Here is a 23,126-nt window from a genome sequence, read left to right as displayed (position 1 = left end):
TATATTTATACTACACTTACATTCTCCTGCACCAGGGAATTCTGAGGTTGATTTAAACATCGGAAAATCAGCTGAGAAAAATACTAGGAGTGGGAAGACATGCGTCCTAAGATAGTTCCATTATAATTTGCAGTATTAATTTAATAACTTGTATGAGTGGAGTTGCTCAGTAACTGATGAGCAAAATATATTTTGCTCATGGAATTGTGTTGATTTCAGAGATGTTAAAACCTACTAAATTGGGAAGATTTTTTCCCCCTGATTTGATGGGGAGTTTATTGTCTGCATGCCTGTTTCCCACCCCACCCCAAAACCATGATTTTCAGGATGGTTCCTCAAACTGTTTAAAGTATTTCCTTCATACCTTCATTCAAGATGTTTGATATTTTCCAAGTAGATATGAGAAGTAATATGATGGAATGTCCTGATAAATTAAGCAGTTGGTAAAGAAATTACAGCATTTATGGTGACAGTTTCAAAGAGCCAAGTGTTTGGGCCCTTTTCCCTTAGAATTCCCCAACCCTTCCCATGGCATAGTGGACTGTCTTGACCTATTTTTCTGACTTTCTACTGCCCGCAGGAAAAACACTTACTTGTATCATTGTCAGCCTGTAGGTTTTTTTCTTTTTTCTTTTTTTTCTGTTTCTTTTCTAGGAGGCAGATTAGCAAAACGTTTTTTAGAACCAGACAGACCTGAATTTGAATTGAATTGCGGTTTCACTTTTTATTAACTGTGTTTGTGGTCAAGGCATTTATTAACCTCTCTGAGCTCTGATTTGTTCACCTGTAAAATAAAAGTGCCCTTTCTGGAAAGGGTCATCCTCAGTATACACATAGAGGTCACGTAACAGGTACATAGTACGTTGTGCCTTTAAAGTTCTAACTTTAAAGTAGAAAAGAACCGCGCGTTACAGGGCTTCAGTCCAGCACTCTTATTTTACAGGGGATTTATATGAGGCCCAGACAAGCCAAGGGACCAGAGCAAGGTTAGAGGGATGGGCAGCGTTGATGCCACTAGACCTCAGTGTTCTTTTCGCTCCACTACATTTCCCTTTTGTGTCCTGTCCTTCCTCAGCTTGTAGACACGTGGTAGTGGTGAGATTTTGCTTTCCTGTGTGAACTAATGCTGAGTTTGACCTAAATTGCATGGGTAGAGATTACATTTATATAAATTCTTAAGTATAATTCTGTGGATGCCTCTAAAATAGGATAATTATCTTGGCCATGTTTGTGACTTCATTTACTAGGTTTTATAATAGGAAAACAGATTGGAGAATCTCCTAAAATCCCATCTGGTCCTTTGATTTCTATGTGTGAAAGGCTTACAATTACCAGGAATTGTTCCAAATACATATAAAACTGGTCCCTGTTGTCCAAAATTGTCTAAGATTGTGTGTGTGTGAGAAAAAGAGAGAGACGCACACACACACACACAAAGTGCTTGAAATCTATTGAAACCGTATTTTTGAGATCTTAAGCTACTGAAGCATTTGTTTATTATAAATAAAAAAGAAAACCAGGCATAAAAGTTCATTATGTAATAATCACATTTCCTCATTTACATCTAGGAGATAGTTTATCATTTCTTTTAAGAGAGAAAGAGCTAGAATATTTTTGTGACGTACTGTTTCCCCAACAAAGATTTCTCTTTTCAAGACAAGTCAAACTGTCAAATGCTTTACTGAATGCCCTTGAGGATTCCAAGGTCAATAACTGAGATTCTTGCCTTCAAATCTAGTAGAGAAGACAAGTAGTTACAACATACTGAGACTAGTATGATGATAAAACTGTGATAATAATACGAAGATCAGTGGTAACAGAGAGGAAGTGATCCTTGAGTCTTGAGTTTGCCATCTGAGCCGGAGGAGACACATGTCCCAAGTCTGAAAACCATAAACCATCTTGGCAGTTGGGGAGCGACTCGCAGTAGCCTTGGTGTTGTTGAAACTTGGAGTTGAAGGCGAAAAGTAGGAGGAAGACTGGAGAGTTAGATGCGGGTCTGGTTGGTAGAGGAGGGCTTTGTGTTCAGTGCTGCGCTGCCTCACGCCAGCCGGGAAATAACTGGACTTAGACCAAGAATTGCTGAGGTTTGACATGTTAGTCACAGGTGAGGTCTCTGGAATTGATCATCTCTGTCCTTCACTTAAGTTTATCACATTCACTGTCGACACAAGTAAGTTTAGAGGAAGAAAAATAGCTTTTGTGGGTAAGTAAATATTTAAACCAAAAACGTGGCTAATGGGCCTGTTAAGAGGAATTGATTCCAAATTGCATTTTACCTGAATTGGTTTTTTTTTTTAAGTCATTATTTAACATTTGATTAAAGTTTTAAAGACCTAATGCATTTTACTAAGTATCGTCTACATTATGTGTGGGTGGTGGTTGTTTAATCCCAGTTTAAGTTGCATTATAGCCCCTCTCCCTGTGGACGTACTCATTCCCCATTCTCTTCCAGTGTTTGTTGAGTGTTTAGTGTATTACACAATACGAAGAACAGTAAACGGGGTCTGTCATTTCAAAGAGAGGTCACAATGTGATGAGAGAATTTGTTGTCAACAAGGAGTAGAACTATCATTGAGAATAATAGACAATAACACTTCTGCCAAATTGTCTCAAAAAACGCTTGTGGCGTTGGAAATAATGTTCACCTTCCCTCCCTAAGGATACCTGCAGCTAGATCTCTGTCTTAACTTTAAGTCTCTGTTTTCAGGCCTCGCCCTCTTCCAGTAGAGTTCCTAATCTGCTTTTGTGTTGCCTCAGTTTTAAATATGATTACACAACAGAGCAACACCAGATGTTAGAGGAATGGGAACTTGATTACAGAAAAGTTGTACAAAGTGTTCAAGTATACCCCACATCAAGTTTCCCCTGTTAGCATCTTACATTAGTATGGTTTGGTTTTTGTTTATTTGCTTTTTTCAGTTAGTGAACCAATACTGATACATGATTAGTAACTAAAATCCATGCTTTATTCAGATTTCCTTAGCTTTTCCCTAATGTCCTTTTTCTGTTTCAGGATCCCAGCTAGGATACCACATTACACTTAGTTGTCATGTTTGCCTAGACGACTCCTGGCTGTGACAGATCTGGTTTACATTTTAATGATGTTATTCTGGTTTGCAGAGTTGAGAGCATTGTGAAGGGGACAAAGTGAAAGCAGTGAGACCTGTTAGGAGGCCAGTGTATAATAATCCAAGCAAGAGATAATGGCAGCTTGGACTAGAGTTACAGCAGTGGGAGTGGAGAGAAGCCTTTGGATTTAGGATCTGTGAGAGCCATCAGCCTGTGTGAGAAAAGTAATGGGATGAGTGTAGACAGAGAAGAAAACAGGTTCAGGGATGGAGCCCCTGGGACACTTTAATGTTTAAAAGTTAATGAGATAAAAAGAAACTAGCAAAGGAGACCAAACAAGAGTGGCCAATTAGATCGGAAGAAAACCTAGGAAGTGTTGTGTCCTAGAACCAAGAAAGTGAAGGCAAAGGAAATGATCACTCTGTTATGTGTTTCTGATAGGCCAAGTCAGGTAAGGATAGGGAGCTGACCTTTAGATTCAACAACAGGAGATCATGAGTGACCCCTGTGAGCAGTTTCATTGGAGGGGTGAGAGCAAAAGCAGGCTTGGAGTGGGTTCAGAGAGGATGGGTCGGCACATGGAAAGGGGCGTCAGGAAACTTGCTGGGGGGGAGGGGGTTATGTAAAATTTTACACCAAAGAAAACATTGCAAACTAATATTTGACTATAGTTAATAATATGTATGCAGAAGTATTTAAGAGAAAAAGTACTGATGTCTGCAACTTTGAAGAACATCAGAAAATAAAATGGACTAATGGAAGGGTGTCTAGATGGACAGATAACATGATAAAGCACATATTGTTAATGGCATAATTTATGTGGTGGGTAAATGTGTATTCATTGTAAAATTATTTTAATTGCTCTGTGTTTGAAAGCTTTCATAATAAAATGTTGGGGATGGGGAGAGAACAGGAGGAAAGAAATTGGAAACAGGGGATGTAGACAGCTCTTCTGAGGAGTTTCAGTGTGAAGACAGAATCAAAAGAAGTCTGTTTCCATCCCGATCTCAAAGTTGAGAGAAATCACAGTGTTTTTATTTATGGATAGGAAAGATCCAGTAGAGACAGAAAAAAAAAAAAAGATAATGCAGAAGAAAGGAAAATTACTGAACTAATGTCCTTGAGCAGGCAGGAAGAGATGGACTCTAGCACAGAAGGAGAATTTTATTTTGTTAGGAGCATGGAAGAAACTAATAGAAGGTAGAGGATAAAGATATAGGTGCACATAGTTGTATAGATGTGGGAGCTTTATAAGATCTCTTCTGTTTGCTTCTGCTTTTTTGGTGAAGTAGAAAGTAAGACCATCTACTGGGAAAGATGGTGGAGGAGCTGTTGGAGCTGCAGGAGAGAAAATGAGATAGTCACCTAGGAGAGAGTGTGAATGGATTAGGGAAATACAGCCCGTTTGAGGTCTTTCATGAGGTCTAATAATTAATCTTTAAAGTTTCAGAAGAAGAACAGTATAAATGCCAGGAAGACACTATCAGATTTTTAAAAAAGAGATAACTTCCCATAGCTGATGGATGTGTATTTTTGGATAGGAAGGACCTACCAAGTCTACCCAGCAATATGAACAAAACTAGATCTGTGCTCAGATAATTGTTAAGTTTCAAAATGACAAGAAGAAAAGGTTCTAAAAAGCATCTAGAAAAAAGAAACAAGTCTCTGTAAAGAAAATGATAATCAGATTGCTGATAAACTTTGCATGAACAACTTAAAATACCAGAAAAGTGTCTTCCAAATTCTGAGAGAAGATGCCATTCAGCTTAGAATTCTTTTGAACACTAAACCTCACTGAACTAGCATTCAAGTATAAGTGTAGAATCAAGGCAATTTCAGACATGTTGAGACTAAAACATTTGCTTCCCAAGCACCCTTTCTTTGGGAAAGCATTAATGGTGCACTTCAGTAAAAACCAAGAGTGAGGAAGGCATGAAATATAGGAATCCGTACATCCAACCAAGGAAAGTATTAGAGGAAAAGCCCAGAATGATGGACCCATGAAAGAGAGAAACGATTATTCCAGACATTTTTTATATATACCATCCTTGCAAAGTTGTAATAATTTAAAATTTAAAAAGCCAGAAAAAAATTGCTTTGGGACCATTAGAACTCTAGGGAAAGTAGGCCATCCAGTGGCCTATAATTTTTTAAACCAGCTTAGCTGTATCTCCCAGACCTGCAGATCTGGGACTTCAATAATGAAAATTTACCTGTAGTAGGCGGGGCATTTTGGTTCTAGTCCATTCTGATCTGATAGCTTAATCATTGTAGGTCTGTTATGCACAGCCATTCATATTAGAACCCCTTTACCTCTTGTAGGGGGAATTCTAAGGGCCTACCAATGCCATTCAGTAACTGCAATCAGTAGTCACAGCTTAGTTGATCACAGTATGTCTGATCATTTTCGTGATTTTGGGAAGCTACTTGTTATTGTGGGCAAGAGAGAATCCCAAATGCCTGGTTTCCCCTTGTGTTTCCAGGCAGCACAGATGTTGTTCTTTTAGTTCTGTGGCTGACCCAAAACTGGGGAGTGGCACACAAGTTTGGCACTTGAATTACTGGGTGAAGTCAGGAAGTTGTTCTTGTAGTCTGGAAGTGAGGGTCTGACAGGCCCATTGTTTGCATTATTACGTCCTATTATTTAGTCCTCTGAGTCCCTCTGTTCTCCGCAGGCTGTGATGCTTCTGTGGGACGGAAGTGCTGCTTTTCTACGTGGAACAGTGTGTAGGTGCTTAGAGAGAGAAAACTAACAGGCGGAGCAAGGCTGGGCTTGTCTTCTTTTATGGTACAAGCTGAGAACAGAGCAGCCTGGTTGTTCTCCGGCTGCCCCCACCCCCCAGCCCTCCCAGGGAACCTGCTCTCTCTGGGGTGTGCAGCTGCCTGAAGGAGGCCATGAAAGCTAGTTAATTACTAGACAGGCCTCCCAACAGTAGAAGGGGGAGTAGTTCAGCCTGTCTGTTAACATCAGCTGTGTTTGTCTCCAGTTCCGTTAGAGAGGTGCTTTGAAAATTTTTCATGTCCTGAATGCTATTGTCTGTTTTCTTGATGAAAATGTATTTGGGGTCTTAGAAGACTCCTAATGTCACTTTTGGAAGTAGAGAAAGTTTAATACATGAGTAAGCCTGAGTCAGTGTATAGTAGTTGAAATTGAATATTTTCATAGATTCTAAAAGACTGCACATTTATTTGAATTGGTTGTATGAAAAAGTAATATCCTTTTTATGTAGATTTTCAATGTATAGCAATTAAAACATCACCTCAGCACAACTGAAGGATTATCTTTTTTATGCATTTTCTATTTCTTTTTGAAGAATCAGCTTTCTCTTAAGTTTTGTCACTTGAGAAGCCTGTGGTATTGCATGAAATTTGGTGTCTCACCCTATACTGTGCTGTGTTCCTTGTTCCTGCAAACAGAGGGGATCTTGTAGGGTGGAGGTATAAATTAGAGTCTGCAAATATTGTGTATGGGGTTTTTAATGTTCATTTTTTAAATTTATTTAATTGAAGTATAGTCTTTTACAGTGTGTCAATTTCTGGTGTGTGGCATAGTGTCTCCGTCATGCATGTATACACATATATTCATTTTCATATTCAATGTTCATTTTAGAGTCTTCTCAAAACAGTCAAAATCCCCCACTCTAGTCCAAGGTCTCCTCTGGCCTAGCTTTCTGCTGTAGCCCCTTAACTAAGTGGTGTTCCTGCCATCACTTTTGTCCCTCTCAGATCTTGGCACCACATAAAAACCAGAATCATCTTAAAGAGCAAGTTCAGTCCATGGTTTCCCAGAATCCTTACTCTACCTTTCAAAGCCCTGTGCTGTCTGACCCAGTTCTCTCTCTCTCCCTCTAGCCTCCAGTGCTCCGCTTTTTGCAAAACTCCCCTGGATTCCACATTTTAGTTCTAGACCATGCTAAACCCCTTCCCACCCAAGGACCTCTATTCATGCTCTGCCCACTGCTTGGGGTATTTCTCTTCATTCTCATTTGTGTCCTCCATCCCTACCCCCAAGCCTAGCTAAGACCTACTCATACTTAGGGTTTCAGTTGAAATGTTACTGCCCAGGTGAGCTTTCCTTGACACCTCTCTCTCTGCATGATGAGATTGGGCCTCCCCAAGTGCTCATACGGAACTTTGCATCATAGAACTTACTATACCTGAAGTTATAATTACCTTGCCTCCCCTACTATCACCTCCTTGCAGGTAAGGGTCATTTCCTTATTGTGGTATCCCCAGGACCTAGCACAGTGTCTGACTCAGAATGGATACTCGTTGCATACTTGTCTACTCCCTGAGTCTTAAATAGTGTATCTTTGATTTATTTTAGGATAGAGTCCTAAGAATGGCATTACTGGGTTAATAGGTATGAAAATTGAAGTCTTTAATGTGTATAGCCAAATTGCTTTTGATAAAACCATATTTTTTTATACTCCCACCAGTACCATCCCACCACCATCACTGAGTATTAACTTTTTTTCAACTTGGCCAAAGGATCATCCAAAAAGGAAAGGAAGGTGGAGGTCTATCAACTGTCTGAGCGTTAAAAACAGAAGCCTAGAGTAGGCCACTTGATCTAGTTATTCCAAGAATGCCTGCACGATGTCCTGTCCTTGAAGGTTTCAGGGCTATAAGACTTCAGCCTTCCTGGTGGCACTTGAGCAGAGTGGAGACCTTGGGGAGGAGAGCTTCTCTTATCTGTTAGGCAGTAGTGTTCCTGCAGTGGCATAGCCTCACCACAGCGGTTCCCTGTAAGAGGTGACTCCATTTGATTGAGCCACATCCAGCCATCCACGGTGTCTGTAATTACCATCTGTCACTTAAGCATGACAGCTCTATCACAGGAGGGCAGGGCATAGCCTGGCAGAGGATAGCAAGCAAAATGTGACAAACAGGGACTCCTTCATGTATTAAACCCCAGGTTCAATATCAAAGGGAAGATGGTGTTGCTTACCATATGCTCAAACTTACTGAGTTGCTCTACCTTTTAGGTTCTTGCTCTTTTCCTGGACTGTTTGAAGTTGTCCCTTTCCTAGTTCCTCAAGACATGAATTGAATTTTCTGTATCAACCGTGCAGTTCATTTGGAAACATGTAGCTGTGAATTCCATACAATCAGCAGTTTCCCTTATCCCACTTTTTCCTTATTCCCTCATTATTTATGTGTATAGCTCCCTTAGCTATAAACATTTCTGAGGGCAGGGAATGTGTATCTCTCTGCCTTTTTTTTTTTAATCCTGGTAGATTATGCTTTCCTCACACAATGCTTTCTCTGTAGTAGACACTTAAACATTAATGAAAATGCAATTCAGAGAGGACAGCTACTGTGACTCATTAGGACAGCCTGTTAATAAGCAGGTTACAGACTTGGATTTTCATACCTTCACCACCTTTCTCAATTCCCTGTAACTGTTTTAATAGTAACCAGAATTATTTGGTTGCTTAAGAATGGTGGACCTCAAGGCTGTTTTATAGTTTTCTTCTCCCAAGCAGTTAGTAGAATTTGGATACTTCCTGCTGTTTGCTCCATAACAAATGTCACTTTATATAATGAAATATCTCCTTAGTGAGTTCCGAAAGATGGATAGAACTGATTTGAGAGTGATTTCAATCAGGATCCTGATAGGCAACACCTGACACACTTAAACTGTCTCATTTGGGGAGACTTTATTAATGAGACTATTCACATTGTGTGGACAGGGTTTCTCTAGAAACCACAGGGGATGTTGCAGTGCCCAGAGCTGGTAACTGGGTTACTGCCTTGAGGCCTGATGAAGACTGTGGAGTAGAGGATGGGGGAGGTGTTACCAGAACCTGGAAGAGGAAAGGACTGAGTCAAGAGGGCTGAGACTTGCAGTTGCAGGCCTGAGACTGCCCACAGAAACCCCTAGACAGGAAGCTGCCTTCTGCAGGCCTCCCCACGGGGGGAGCTGAAGAGCCTGTGGAAGAGCTTATTGCCGTGGTCGTAGGGGTGGAGGGCCCAGAAAGACGGAGAGGGTGTCAGCTGGTTCTGGAGAGGCAGGTGGAAGATACCAGCACGGGGTACCATCTGCCTTTTACAATTACGCTTTTCACTTATGGCTTTAAAAGAGGGACGTTTGCCCAGCGGCTCTATATAGCTGTTTTTTTCTAAAGTGCTTTTCAGAAAAAAACTGATGGCCAAGGAGACGACCACTGAACTACCTACCTCTAAGCACCAAGATTTTTTGATTCCACCTCCGAAAAGTGTCTTGAATCTGTCTCCTTCCCTCTGCCGCACTTTCCCAAGCACTGTCGTCTTTCACCTGGCCTCTGTAGCTGTCCCCGCCTGGTATTCCCTACACTTCTTTCTTACAGGGCACCCAGTGGAATGTTCGAAAAATGCAAACCCGAATGTCACTCTTAAGTGACTTCTGATTGGCATCCTTAGCATACCAGTCTGAGCTCACAAATTTGCACGCTAGAGCCTTCTGCCTAGACCGCTGGTAGGAAATCCTTTGTCCCTTCAAACGTTACTCTCTCATCACATTACCCCTCCCTCTCAAACTAAGTCATATCCCTCTCTTTTCTGCTCCCTTACACTGTATTAACCTAACACTCATCCACACTCTCAGTTTTAGTAGTGTGATCGCCCATTTAATTGCTTGTATTCACCATCACCCTGGGAATGGGGTAGGACTTAGCACTCTACCCCAGTCCCTTGGTCTGTCGTGTGATCACTGTTGGTCCTGCCTTGGAGCTAGATGAACTGTTCAAAAGTGGAAAATACGTTTGGAACTAGTTTTTTTAGTTCAGCATGATAGCGTTCTAGGTATAAGGACCCCTGGCCTTGAGTTTTTCAGAGTCATAGATCTTATGCAGCTGCCAGTGATTAGCTCAGTGACTGGTGGTTTTTTTGTTTGTTTTGTTACATTCTGTGAAGTGGCCCTTGGGTCACAGAATGACTGTAAATCAATAGACCCTTTAGTTCACATCTTGAATCAATAAGGCTTAAGTGAAATTTAATAAACTCTGTGGTCATTAATGGGGGAGGTGGTTGGGACCTCTGGTTTTGTTATGCTGAAGCAGCAGAGTGAGTTAGATCTTAGAGGGTGGAACTGATGGAAGTGAGCAGCTTTGCCTGTCATCAGAGAACAGGTAACTGCTGCTCCCCTGGCCTAGGAGGCTTTGGGGTTTTTTGTTTGGTGGTTTTTTCCTGGGGAGAGGGTTGTAGAATTTGACCTAAGATTGAAAGCTTTCTGTTAATGAACAAGGTGATAAGGGCAGTAGCTAAGTATATTTTGTTAAAGTAAAGAATTAACCATGGTTTGTCATTATTTTGGTTATTTCCAGTTCTGATACCATTAGTAAAGGTTTTACTTTTCAACTTAAGGAAACTTAACCAGTCTTTTAGTTAATGACTGCCGAGTGTGGCCAAGGGAACCATCGTCCCTCCGTTTGCTTGATAGCAAGTTGGGAAGTCTGCCATGTTTCTTCCACACAGAGTTCTACATAGGCTGAGCAGAACTACAGATGCAAACAAAGACTATAACCCAGTTCACACCTCATCCAGGAGGTTTTCCTGTGTCCCCTACACAGGGCTTAGGTCTTTCTCTTTGGTGTGTGGAACTGAGATACTTTCTGTTGAATTGATACTTGCCATAGTACCTGCAACTCCCCCTCCCCTGGCATCCATCACACTGTGTTGCAACGGGCAGTTACAACACTGTGTGCTCCCTGGAAGGGGTGTCCATTGTATCCTCAGCTCACCTGGCTCAGGGCTTGGCACTCGTGTTGCGTAGTGCTTACCTAGTACTGGCTATTGTATGACAGCTGAGTTTTTCAAATAGACAGAATTTTCTCCCTTGAAACTCCCTGATATTTATCCCTATCTCCATCCACTCCCCCTGCCCCTGTGTCCCCTTTCCCCTGCAGCTGGAATTCTGACACTCCTGAGAGCATTTCACTCTTCTGTTGAGCAGTCAGCTACACTAAAGGAATGTCTTCTGCAAGTCACAGAACATAAAAGACAGTTATTTTGAATGGAAACTCTTGGTACCCCTTTGGTAGAAAGAGTTTATTTTGGGGGTACTGCCTGTTCATTAGGTTTCATTGCCTCTAGATTCATCTGGGTGGAGTAATAGCTACATAAGTGTGAACCACCTTCCTGTTTTGTTCAAATGTCATGAACATCTTTTCATAATGACAGCTGAACCTGGAGAGGTTGATAAGAGTATCCAATTTGTTTTTTGAGTACTAAAATATTTCTTAGAGAAAGAAAAATATTCTGGTTTTGCTTATTCTTCTTATAATTCTTATAATATTAATTTGGTTGGTCTTAATTGTTCATCTTCGTACCATGTATGAACATTATAAAGGAAGTCTTCCATTTAAAGAAATGCATGAGTGGTCCTGAACTCTTGATACAATCAATTTTGTGTTTGTGTGTGTGTGTGGGTGTGATCATTTTTCTCTCTGCATCAACCTGGCTGCCATTTAGAAGAATAAAAAAGGTGGAGGTCTTCATACTATCCTTGTAAAAGTTTTGCTGGAGGGAGTTGTAGCTGTAAAATGAACACCCTGCAAAAGTCAGTCACCAGTTAAACATGCAGACTGAACTAGGCATCTTAACATTCCAGGAAGGGCCCGCATGCTGAGAGCTGTCAGGAGGGACAGGTGTGTAGACCCAGAGCCACAGCTCTTCACTCCCTAATCCACCCAGGGCACCGATTTCATGCTAAAATTTCCCTTCCCTGTCTACCTGCCCTACCCTTGCACTTTTTTATCTTGGAGAAAGTAGAAGCAGGTAGTGTTGTGGAAAATGTCTGTGTACCCGCTTTTGAGATACTCCACATGGAAGTGGTGCTTACAGTACAGGAAGACTGCCTAATTCTGTTACTTTATTTTGCTGCTTCTTCCTTGCCCCCAACTCATGACAATCGGTCTTCTTCCTGGGATCTATTGAAGAGGTGGTTATTTTCACCAAGGAATTTGATGGTAATATATAACTTGGGGTGCTCTTTCTGCTGTGCCTAGACCCAGCTAGCTCTGTGATACTGCACACATTGCTTAGAACAAAGCACCCATATACAAGTCAGTTCCTCAAAATACACTGTATGTCATTCTAAGAACTGTGGAGAAAATTGGTGAGAACTGACAGGGAGCTAGCATTAGGGTGCTTGCAGTTTAGTTCAGGAGAGGACCGAAGCATACCAGTACACAGGACAAAGGAGTGGTGGTTGAGATTTGACAGATGAGGAAGAAGACAGTCCAACCAGAGGAACTACAGTGTGTTTAGAGGTCACTTTCTTGACTGAACTGAAGGGTTCATTTAGATAAGTAGCAAGTGAGAAGGGCAGGAAGTAGGTGATGGGCAAATTATGAAAAGTGGAACACCAAACTCAGGATAATTTGGACCTGTAGAAAGCTACTTAAGACTTTAACAAAAAAAAAAAAAAACAGTGGTGTTTGAACTGATTTGGAGCACAAAATAGATTGAGGTCAAATCAGGTCAGCCTTAAGCTGTGATGCCTGGGCATTTGGGGGGCCGTGGTCTCTTGATCCACCAGTGTTCACCTTTCAAACTGACCCCCATTGATAGCAGCTGCTTAGAGAGGGTAGAGAGATCTCTCTTGGGCAACAGGAAAAAAGGTCAAAAGGCGCTTGGTGTGTCTTTACTGAGTTTTAATCATTCAGCATTTGGAGACTGGCCTGTCAACATGCATTTGAGGACTGTTGTTCTCTTGTGCTTGGATAAGCACCTTAAGGTTTCTTTGGGACCAGGAACCTTAATTATTAAACTGCCTTTAAGTTGTACCTTTAAGTTGGTCATCTCATCATTAAAATTCGGAATAATTTATCTGCAGTGTGGGTGTTTTTCATGGTTTGGCACACAGTAGAGCAAGCAGCGTAGCCAAGATGTTTTCCATGTTGAGCAAAAACTGTAACAGATGGAGGTGGTGATTGTAAAGTACTTATTTAAAGTGTTAGGAATGAATCAGTGTCGTTTGAGTCCGAGTCAATAATCCGTACTAAGGGAGTCTGAGAAGTTGGAGAGCGTCCTAATAGTTTCTAATAAAATCTGTAACAAGCAACTGAAGGGAACTGATTTTAAATGGCTCTCACAGTACTGTTACCCTAGCCAGGGGCCTGTAGAATTTTTCTTAGGGATTAAAGTCTTTTAAAAAGCCTCTGTGTGTGTGCGTGTGTTTTCTTTCCCTTTTCTGAGAACTTGAAATTATGTGGTAGGGTGAACATAATTCTTTAAATTTGTCTTCAAATCATGGCAGCATTTCAGTGTTGCTCATGTGGGATTGACTGATCTTGGAAAAGCTGGGGAAGTCGCTGGCTATTGCAGAATTTCTGTAACGTAGGGACCAGCTATAAGTGGTATTTTTGGTTTTTTTATGTAGTTTAAGTATGTAATTGTTGCTGTATGTATCTTTTATGTACAAATGTTCTTTCTTATACAGATTGCTTTCACAGACTGATAGAACTTTGAATAATTTTTTCCCTGAAGAAATGTTGAACCCCGTGCAAGCTGTTAGAATTAGAGTGTATGTTGAAGGCTGTAATGGGACTGCTGTTCCAGAGCTGCACGGCTTCTTTCTTTCTTAAAAAAAAAAAAATCATGATTCCTTTGTTTATTTACAGATGACTGAATATGTTCAGGCAAGAAAATATGCCCATATTTCAAAATTCAGCAGCCTATAGACAAAATACTTACCTACCATTTTTCTAAAAGACACCTCTTTTCTGTAATTTGTATAGAAAATTAAGTGCAGTTCTTGTCTCCCAGTATTGGTATGGAAGGGACGGGGAAGGGGAGTTACCTACTGTAAACCTTGAACCCTGCATTTAAAATCTTACTTGAAGTAAGCACAGAAATCTTGTACTTCGGTGTTTTCAGAATAAAACAAGAATCCCAGTTCTCTGTTAATGTGTTGGTGCCCACGAACAGCGTTACATCAAAGACACCTAATTTAGACAAAACTCAGCCCCCCAGGATTGCCATATTTTGTTAGAGCTAATGCTGCTGATGTGTCAGGCAGAGTAACTTCTGTGACTGTCGCCCTGTACTGGTCGCTGTACTGCGTATTACACCTTCTTCCGTAACTGCCTCAGTAACCCGGGGGTAGATATTATCACCACCTTATAGGTGGGGAAAGCAAAGTTGAGAAAATGGCCATTTGCCCAAGGTCACATGGCTCGTTGTTGGTGAAATTGGAATTTGAACCCATGGATTTATTAGCCCCGAGTTCTTCCAGATCAGGTACATCCTAAGGGGTCTAAAGACCTCTGGCATTTTTTTCTTTTTTAAACTATTTGGAAACCCTTGAATTGGTATAGTATAAATGGAAATCTGCATTGCCTTTAGAATGGTCTCAGATTGAGGGTAGGGTGGGGGCAGCTGTGAATACTGTTACAAAAATTATATAATACAGAAAAGTAGAACACGTGAAGTGCTCTGAGTTGTCCATAGTGAAGAAAGTCTTATTTCTGGGAATTAATTTTTTTCATAAATCAGTGATGGTAAACTACCATGGTGGGGGTTTCTGAAGTCTCACTGTGTTATTTCCTGCTTCCCCATGTATTTTCTGTGTGAAAAGTTTGTACCGGAGGTGTGCGAGGCCCTGGTATGTTTCTTACATGTAACTTGGACCGTAATATTACTGTGTTCTCATGACTGAAATATTTCTTTTAGTTGTAGTATGATGTCCATGTAGAGAAGTTACATATCATAAGTGCACAGCCCCGTGAATTGTCACAGACTGACCACACCCAGGCTGCCAACCCACGGGGCAAGAGGTAGAACACTTGCGACACCTCAGGAGCACCCATGTTGTCCCTTCCATCGCCTGGAATAGTTTTCATTTTTCCGTAGGAACCTCTCACATCCTTTCTTATCTTTTAGTTTCTTTCTGATTGGGTCTCAAACATTACTTTCAGTCTTTTTGCAACCAGAAAGAAAAAAAAAAAAACCTTCACTGAAACTTGTGTCTTCCTCCTTTCATAATCTCATCTCTTGATCAGTCTGCTTCCGTTAAACCAAAGTGTTTTGATGGCTACAAAGTCATAACTCCAGGGAATAGAGGCTGTGAGAACAGGCAGCTGTGCAGTTGACAGCTAAAAGCATGCCTTGGAATTTTCAAAACTGAATGGAAATTTGGTGGTTGAACTCAGCCATCTATTTGTTAAGAGGTAACAAGTCAGCAAATGGTAAGCTGCCCTTGTTTCGGGGAAGTGGTGATGGGAGCAGTTTCCTCCTTCTCAGAACTCTGATCAGGCTTAAAAATTACTTGTGAAGGCTGTGAGCTTTCATCCAAAACCATAGCAAATTCAGCACCGTCTTTGTAGATGCACACTCACCCACATCTGGTTCTGGTCCCCTTCTCTGTTCCACTTTAGACTCACTTGTGTTAATTGGTGCCCTTGGCTGTTCTACACATTTGAATAGAACTTAATTTTTAACTTTTAAATTACGCCATCCTGGTTTGGGGGCTTGTGTGTGAAGGCTTAGGTCCCCAGGGAACAGCTGGATGGGAAGACCTGGTCCCTGCTCACACGTGGCCAGGCTTAGCAAGCTCTTTCTCCTGGGCTTTGCCTCTAGCAGAACCAGTCTTTTAAAAGTATTGAGTCGAGAGGTTTAGAGGCATGCGTGGCAACACCTTGGCTTTCTGGCAAAATAATACTCTGGATCCTAGAATGTGATGGAGAACCACAATTTTAGCCTCCCATGTATTCAAACATTACCTTAAAAAATAACATACACTTCCTATCTCCAGACCTTCCTGGAGGAGAAAAGCATTCCAAACACCAAGTATTAATTTTGTTCTGCCGAAAACTGTGGTTCCAAAGTGGTGCCAAGTCTGGGAGTTGCCCTGGAGCTTCTGTACTGTTGGGGGGACGTTTTTCAGGGGGAGGTTTGCCTCTTCCACAGTGAAGGTGGCGAGGAGAAGGTGCACTTCTGTGGACGCTGAGGGCGGAGCACAGTTAGCCTTTTCTGCACAGTTATTGGTCACAGATTAAAACTGGCCTTTTCCAAGTGATTTCTTTATTCTGTTTTGATGCCCAGACAGGCCACAGTCACCTCCTTTTCGGTCTGGCTCTCCTCTGTCTTCCAGGAAATCTTTAGAATAGGTAAACAGCCCTCCATTTCAGGGATTTTAAAAGATATTTTGAAAAATGCTTGTTCATCGGCCTTCAGGGTTTATTATTTATTATCATCATTGTAGGATAATGCTTTATAAGATAATTACTAGGCCACATTTTTCTTTAAGCCCTTTTTGGTAGATAACAGAAGCCTGGCCTTAAACTCCTTTGCTCTCATGCTGTTGAGTCTTGTGTGTTGCCTGCACAGTGACAGGCTCCCTCCTGAGGTCACAGCATCTCCTGTGGATGCTGGCGGGTTTACCTCGGTGCTTAAGGACGTTAATGTTGTGGCAGGGAGCACGTGGAGAGCCTCTCCCTCCCAAACCTTTATGCTTGGTGTGCACTTCATAATAGTCTACACACAATTTTTCTGGACACAGCACATTTCATTGTTTTTGAAATGCAGATTTTAAAATTATGAATGTATTTTACATATATTAGTTTGTATCATCACAATATTTAATAAAATACAATTTTTTAAGGGAAAACAACGATGAAAAAAGTTTTCATCACTGAAGCTGATGGGGTTTGCCAGTAGCTGATTCTTTCAGCTCTCGGTTCACATTTATTAGTTCTTGCAAGATCTGCTGCCTTATCTTGCACTCTTAAACTCAGTGGCTGACACCGCAGGCCAGAGGTTGTCCAGCATCACAGAGAGGCACCAACCTTATAAACTTCTCAGGACACAGCCTCTGTTCAGAAGTGAATTCACTAAGAGGCATCACTTAGCTGTTTGTTGGTTATTGGTCAGTCTCATTTACCCTTCCTAAAGTTGGTCTGACTTTGAAATATCAGTACATTTACACCATGCTCTCTAAAGCAGTCCAGGTTCTAATCTGGTCACAAGTACAGCATCATGAATAAATAATTTTGTGAAGTTTTACCGACTTCCTGTTCCTGCCATGTAGGTTAACTAGCCCTGTTCCGGTCCATCAGCATTTTCCCCTGTTCGCTGTTTTGGAGTTGGGCTTAGGTTTCTATTTTCTCTTTTAAGTTACTGGCAACTTTTTTTTTTTTAATGCCTTACACCGTTTGCCTTTTGTTAGAAATCTAGAATTCAGAGGGTGGCTTTTATTACTATCCCTAGATCTGTTCTGCTCCTTACAATACTCTGCAGATGATAGTCCCATGGCCTAGCCCATCCGTGTGAGTCAGCATTGGAGAACACACTCGATTGGGATCTGAAAGTCTGCGTGGGATTCACTAGCCCGTAACCTTGGGTGGTCTTGTCACATTCCTAGGTCATTTTCACTTTATAGGATGCAGTGGCTCAGTTATATGCTGTCTGGGACTTCCGCCTGAGCTGGGCTAGTTGGCGTGCTGCCCACATTCTCCAGCTTGAATGCCTTGAAGCCCTTGGGGGTGAGAGAAGTAGGTAGGACTTGCTGTGCCTTTTCATTAAAATACTTTGTTCCTACATGAGGGCACATGGATGTGCACACAGGTTGCAGCGTGATGGACCTGTTTGGTGGCTGGCCCATACATGGGATAACCTAGAGAGGATACTAGGAAATCCCAAGATTGCAGCCCTGTGATTCTGGAGATGGGCTTGAAGATCTCCGGAGAGGTCTGAAAGCTCTCTCTGTTGCTGCTCACGTCTGTTCTGCCTCTCTCCCTTTATTCTCCAGCATCTGTGTTTGCTGTTTTCCAGAGTCTCCCCTCGGAAACTCATCTCTTGCTTTTCTCTCCCTCTGCTTTCCTACTGAGGGTTTAATGCTAGGTATTTGGGAGCCTGAATTCTCATTTCCAGATATAATTTCTTTTTCTTTTTAAGTATCAGAGTTGACATAATGCTTGTTGTTTGAAATTACAAGAAGTCTTGCGTCCATGTAACTGATAATACTCCAAATAACACCTTTTAAATTAAAACAAACCTAAAGGGCAACATAATCGTCTTCATGGCTACCCCTTTTTAAGAGTGGAAAGGAAATAATTGCTTTTTTTTCCCTTGTCTTAATACTTTGCAGGTTTTGAATGAAGAATGTGACCAGAACTGGTACAAGGCAGAGCTCAATGGGAAAGACGGCTTCATCCCCAAGAATTACATAGAAATGAAACCACATCCGTAAGTTGGGCTCTGCTGACCCTTCAGGGTCAGACCCGCCTGCCTGTTTCAAATCATGTTTCTAAAATTGAGATCATTGGGATGAATGTCATACTTTTAATTCTGTCTTCCCAGGGAATTAGCAAAGCGTGTTGAGTTTTCCATGTTAATGAGAGTATATGAGAGTATAATAGTAATAGTAGATGTTTTAGGTAATAGCTGTCCGTAATCTTCAAATGATGAAACAGCAGTTATGCAGGCTCATCGTTCTCTTTCCGTGAGACCCTTCGTACCAGATGCGTTTCATAATTCTTCGTTTTTTGAATTTTAGAAAGGGTACTTACCACATGGTTTTGTATTGACATGTTTGGTTTTCCTGTGGGACCATATCTTAATAATCTTTGTATCCCCAGAGCACAATACTTAGCATATAATTGATTTTTAATTAACGTACACTGTAATCACCGCCCTTGCCCTCCACTTCAGTGTTCCACTTCAGTGAAAACAAAATGCTCTCCTACTTAAAATGCTGAGAGCAGTGGAAAAAAAATTTTTTTTTAATTCCAAAACCACTAGTGCCGCTGCACCCCCCCAGCCCAATTTATGTGGATACGTGACATGGTGGGACCCTGGGAGCCCTTACAGACCACTGTCCTCCCGCCCTCACCCACCACCTCTTCTATCGTCCCTGCTCCTCTCTCAAAGCAGTCACTTTCTTGTGAGTATGTCAGAACTGAGGCTGTCATTGCTCAGACCAGAATGCCACTGAGACTCAAAGAAATGTAGGTCCCTGCTATTTGCTTGTTTTAACACAAAATGTAAATAAGACTTTGAGATGACTGCCGCCCTTGAGTAGCAGCCCTTTGTCCCTTTCGCCCATTGTCACCGTTCTAATGTGTCCCAGTCATTTCTCATCTCCCAAGGAATAGAGCAGAGATCCTAACCACACCTTATCTTACACAAATCTTGCAGCACCCTACATAGAACTTAATGCCGTAGAGTTCGAAAGGCCCTTGACAATGGTCTAGTTCATTCCTCGCTATCCTACAAATTAGGAAAGCTTCTAGTATTTTTATTTCAAAACCAGTGATTTTTGAGTATAGTTTTCATTCTAAAAGACTCACAGTGTCAAAAACTATAGAGCAATATATGAATTTCTCCCATACACGTACTCCTTTCAGAGGTAACCACTAGCAATTAAATGTGGCCCAAATGCTACTTCATGAACCCAGTCTGTTCTAAAACGAGGATTTGCCTTCGTAAAACAAACAAATGATTCAGGAGCTTCACCATAAAACTCTTTTGGGTCCATGCCTTAGTCAATAAACTCTTACACGGTTCTTATCATGTAGCAGAGACCGTGCTAGGAGCTGGGAAGTTAGGTTCTGTAGTTAAATTATAGTATAATAAAAGTCCGTGTAGTTAATGTGAAGTTCTTCGAGATACCACATCCAGGAAGCCTTAACCTGGAGAGATAAGCTGGGGTTACCCTACAGTTTGGTAATGGGAAGTCACCTATACAGAAGTTTCCATAATGAAGAATCTGTGAGGTCCTCAAGGAAGTTTTTCCCTTTAAGAAGAACCAGACACCTTATGATGGATCAGTAAATGTTTCATTGAATGATTTGCAGGGAGAAAGCCAGTCTAGCTGATAAAGTATACTTTTCTAGTTTTTGTTTGGAACTTGTACTCTCTAAATCTTTGTAACTATATGAGTTTGATCTCTCCCCCCAGAAGAGATACTAGATTCCTTGGAGAATTTGTCTTCCTCTTTATAAACTCCCTTGTAACCTGCACCTTGCTTTTGTGCCTAGTAGCTCAGAAAGTAGTTCTGATCTGATACTGAGACCCAAATTCTTGTCCAAAGGCCTGGACCAATTTGTTCATGATAATAGAAGCCAAAAGTATTAAATCTTCAAAGGTGCATATGGGAGAGATCCTGACCCTCTGTCAGTAGATTGATAATGTCCCTCATTGGACGTCCCTGTAACATTAGATTGGCGGTTATGGACACGCAGCCATGCCCAGGTTACTAAAATGTAGGCACACATAGTGCAGAAAACTCCAAAAGATGAGATGACTACAGATTCCGGGGACATGCAGGAGGCATTCTTATTGCCACTTAGTGTCCGTATTTGCTTTGGGGGCCGTGTGGGCTTTTCACGGACAGCATCACAGAACGCACTCCGTGGGGGAGGCGATCAGGTGGTGGTTAATGGGAGTCGCAAAGTGTGTCCTCCCTCAGTCCGTACAAGACAGGTGATCTGTGCACATCTACTCCTTCAGTCCGTCCTCAAAATAGATCACGGGTTGGCTAAACTGCTTCTGTAAAGGTCCAGATGATAAATACTTTAACCCTTATGGGCCATGTGCAGTCTTCTGTCATATCACACTTCTTTTGAATTTTTTAAAACCCAGTTCCTAAAAAAAATTTAGACTGTGGGCCATACAAAAACCAGACCAGTTTAGACCAAGGGGCATAATTTGCTGACTTCTGCATTAGATCCAGTGATAACAAAATTAACTTAAGTTCCTTTTCATTTTCATATTTCCAGGCCGAAAGGGAATTCAGCAGAAGCATCAGAGTGTAATTTTTATATTAAATAAAATTCCTGTGGTTCTAAATCCTTGTTTTCCTTCCAGTTGCTTCAGGTGGTGTAGGCATTTCATATCTGACTGTTGAAAACAGAGGAAAGGCCGCCTTCCTTGGATAGTTGCAGTTACTGACACAACTGATTAGCCTTTTAGGAAGAGTCACCCTCATGGCTGCTTCTCTCTTCCCACTATAAAGAGCTTTGGAATAACAGTTGATCTGGAAGCAGCCAGCACAGGCTCGGTGGTGGTGTTCTTCACAGACGTGAGGTGAAAGGCAGGCAGTGCTCATCCAGTCCAAGCTCTGAAAAAGGAAAGCATATTGCCAAAAAAGGCCATGCCCTTGTACCTGTGTGGTGGTTGGCCTTACAGGCCTGTGTCATCTTATGGGATGTGACTGGATGTCCGTGAGTACAGGGTCAGTGTTGTCTCGGAGCTGTGGGAGAGCGCAGAGGACCCGGCCCCCTTCCTTCTCCCCTTCCTCCCTTCCTCCCCCACCTTCTAGTTTTTGTTAGGGAGGAAGAGGGAAGTTTAAAATGGAGTATGACCTAATACTGCATTTGAGCTAACAAATTAAACACAGGCTGCAAAATGATTGTTGGCATTAGTGTTGCAGCATGAGTTGTATATACTGGGGGTGGATCCAAATATATGCTTTTCCCATTAGATGAATATGGAAGGGAGCCTGTAGGATGTAATAAAGAATTGAATTGGAAAGTAAGATGCCTCCTCCCATTAGCTTTCTCCCTTTTTATTTGTATTATAGTATAAACCCATCTTTTTAAAACTTTAAAAAATTTTTTGACCATAGCCATGTAGTTACATATAGATATCACTATTAAAGGAAGCTAATCAAATTTACAAACAGTATAAAATGTTTTAACTGAGAGATAGCTGTTCCTCATATAGTGTCATAGCCCTTACGTCGTGGGACATCCTTGAGAGGGAGGGAGAGTGTGTGTGTGTGTGTGTGTGTGTGTGTGTGTGTGTGTGTGTGTGTGTGTGTGTGTGTTTAGTGAAAACAGGAGCAGATACAAAAAAAAATCTTTAGTAAAATAGTCTCCAAGTAATTTTCTATTTTTCAATCTGGGTGCTGATAACAGGGGTGTGTTTACTTTGTAAAAATTCCAATCAGAGTACTTCACTTCACTACAGTTTTTTAAATTGAAAATGAAAAATGAGTTAATTTTAAGCTGAGGGCAAGAAAACACTGCAGCCATATCTGTGTATTTGTGCACCGTAAGGGAAGGTCTAAAAACATACGCGTCCAACTGCCGACAGTTGCTGCCTCTGGGGAGTTTGAGGAAAGAGTCTTGCTTTTTATTTTTACTTCAGGCTCATCTAAGCTATTTTAATTTATATTCATTACTTATACTTTATAAAAGGGAGAAAGAAAGAACATGCCTGGTGGGAAGACTAGGTGGGGTGGTTTAAGAGGAAAGAGTATGGCTATTGAGTACCTTCAGCCCCCCTCCCAGCCAAGTGCCTACTGTGTGCACGTGCATCAGGAACTGGAGAGCAGAGGGATTCTCAGCTCTGTTAGCTGTCCTTTCAGAGCTGGAGATCGTTCTGTTGTGTTAATGTGTGATTTCTCTTGTGCGCCCTTGTTTCCAGGCAGTGGGGGACTCATTCTCGATTCCATGAATCCCTCACTTTTTCTTGTGACCAAAGTGAATTAGCATTGGGAGCAAAAGAATCTGTAACTTGCTCCGAATGAAAAAAATCAAATTTTGCAACTAGCTGCTTCTGCACAGGGTAAATTACGGCGTTCCTGGTAGTTCTGGGAAGCCACACTCTGAGCAGTGATGGCAGAGAGAAGCCTTGAGAGGAATGCCGACCGGAGCCACGGGTCGAGGCTGCTCCTTCATAGCCCCGATCCTCTCCCCTTGGGGCTGACAAGACCCAGCAGCCCTGTCTGTCTCCAGCTTCTGGGCCTTCCAGCTTTCCTAGCCCCGTTTCTCTTCATCCCACTGAGGCAGAGCTGCTGCCTTATCAAAGGCTGCGAGCAGGGCCTGTCTCCCCTTACGTGGCTCATCCTGTGCTCAAGTCGATAGGCCTGGGCTTTCCCCAGTGCCTCGCTGATGACTCAGGAGGGCGCCCAGGAGGCCCATTTTTAAGTGTCTTCCTCTACAGAGTGGCTCTCGATGGTGTCTCTTGAGTCACTTTCTGGAGAGGGGGGGAAGGGTGAGGACGCCTGAAGGGAGACAGACTCTCTCGGGAGTGACTGAGCAAGTCCCCTGTGGAGACTGAAGGGTAGAGAGGGAGGCCCCTTCCTCTGGCAAGGAGTGTTCTGTTTCTCACATTTCGGAGGC

The 23,126-nt window shown here is 41.9% G+C and overlaps 1 protein-coding gene across 1 annotated transcript in view; it reads left to right on the top strand.

Annotated features, from left to right (window-relative positions):
* GRB2 (growth factor receptor bound protein 2) overlaps positions 1-23,126 on the top strand; it is a 58,834-nt gene that overhangs the window by 30,333 nt on the left and 5,375 nt on the right. Inside the window, exon 3 of the mRNA XM_006199384.4 lies at positions 18,146-18,243. Within this exon, the coding sequence (XP_006199446.1) occupies positions 18,146-18,243 (98 nt within the window). The remainder of the gene's footprint in view (positions 1-18,145; positions 18,244-23,126) is intronic.

This window comes from Vicugna pacos, chromosome 16 (genome assembly GCF_048564905.1).
Source record: "Vicugna pacos chromosome 16, VicPac4, whole genome shotgun sequence".
Classification (NCBI taxonomy): Eukaryota; Metazoa; Chordata; class Mammalia; order Artiodactyla; family Camelidae; genus Vicugna; species Vicugna pacos.
This window is presented reverse-complemented; position numbering and strand designations above follow the sequence as displayed.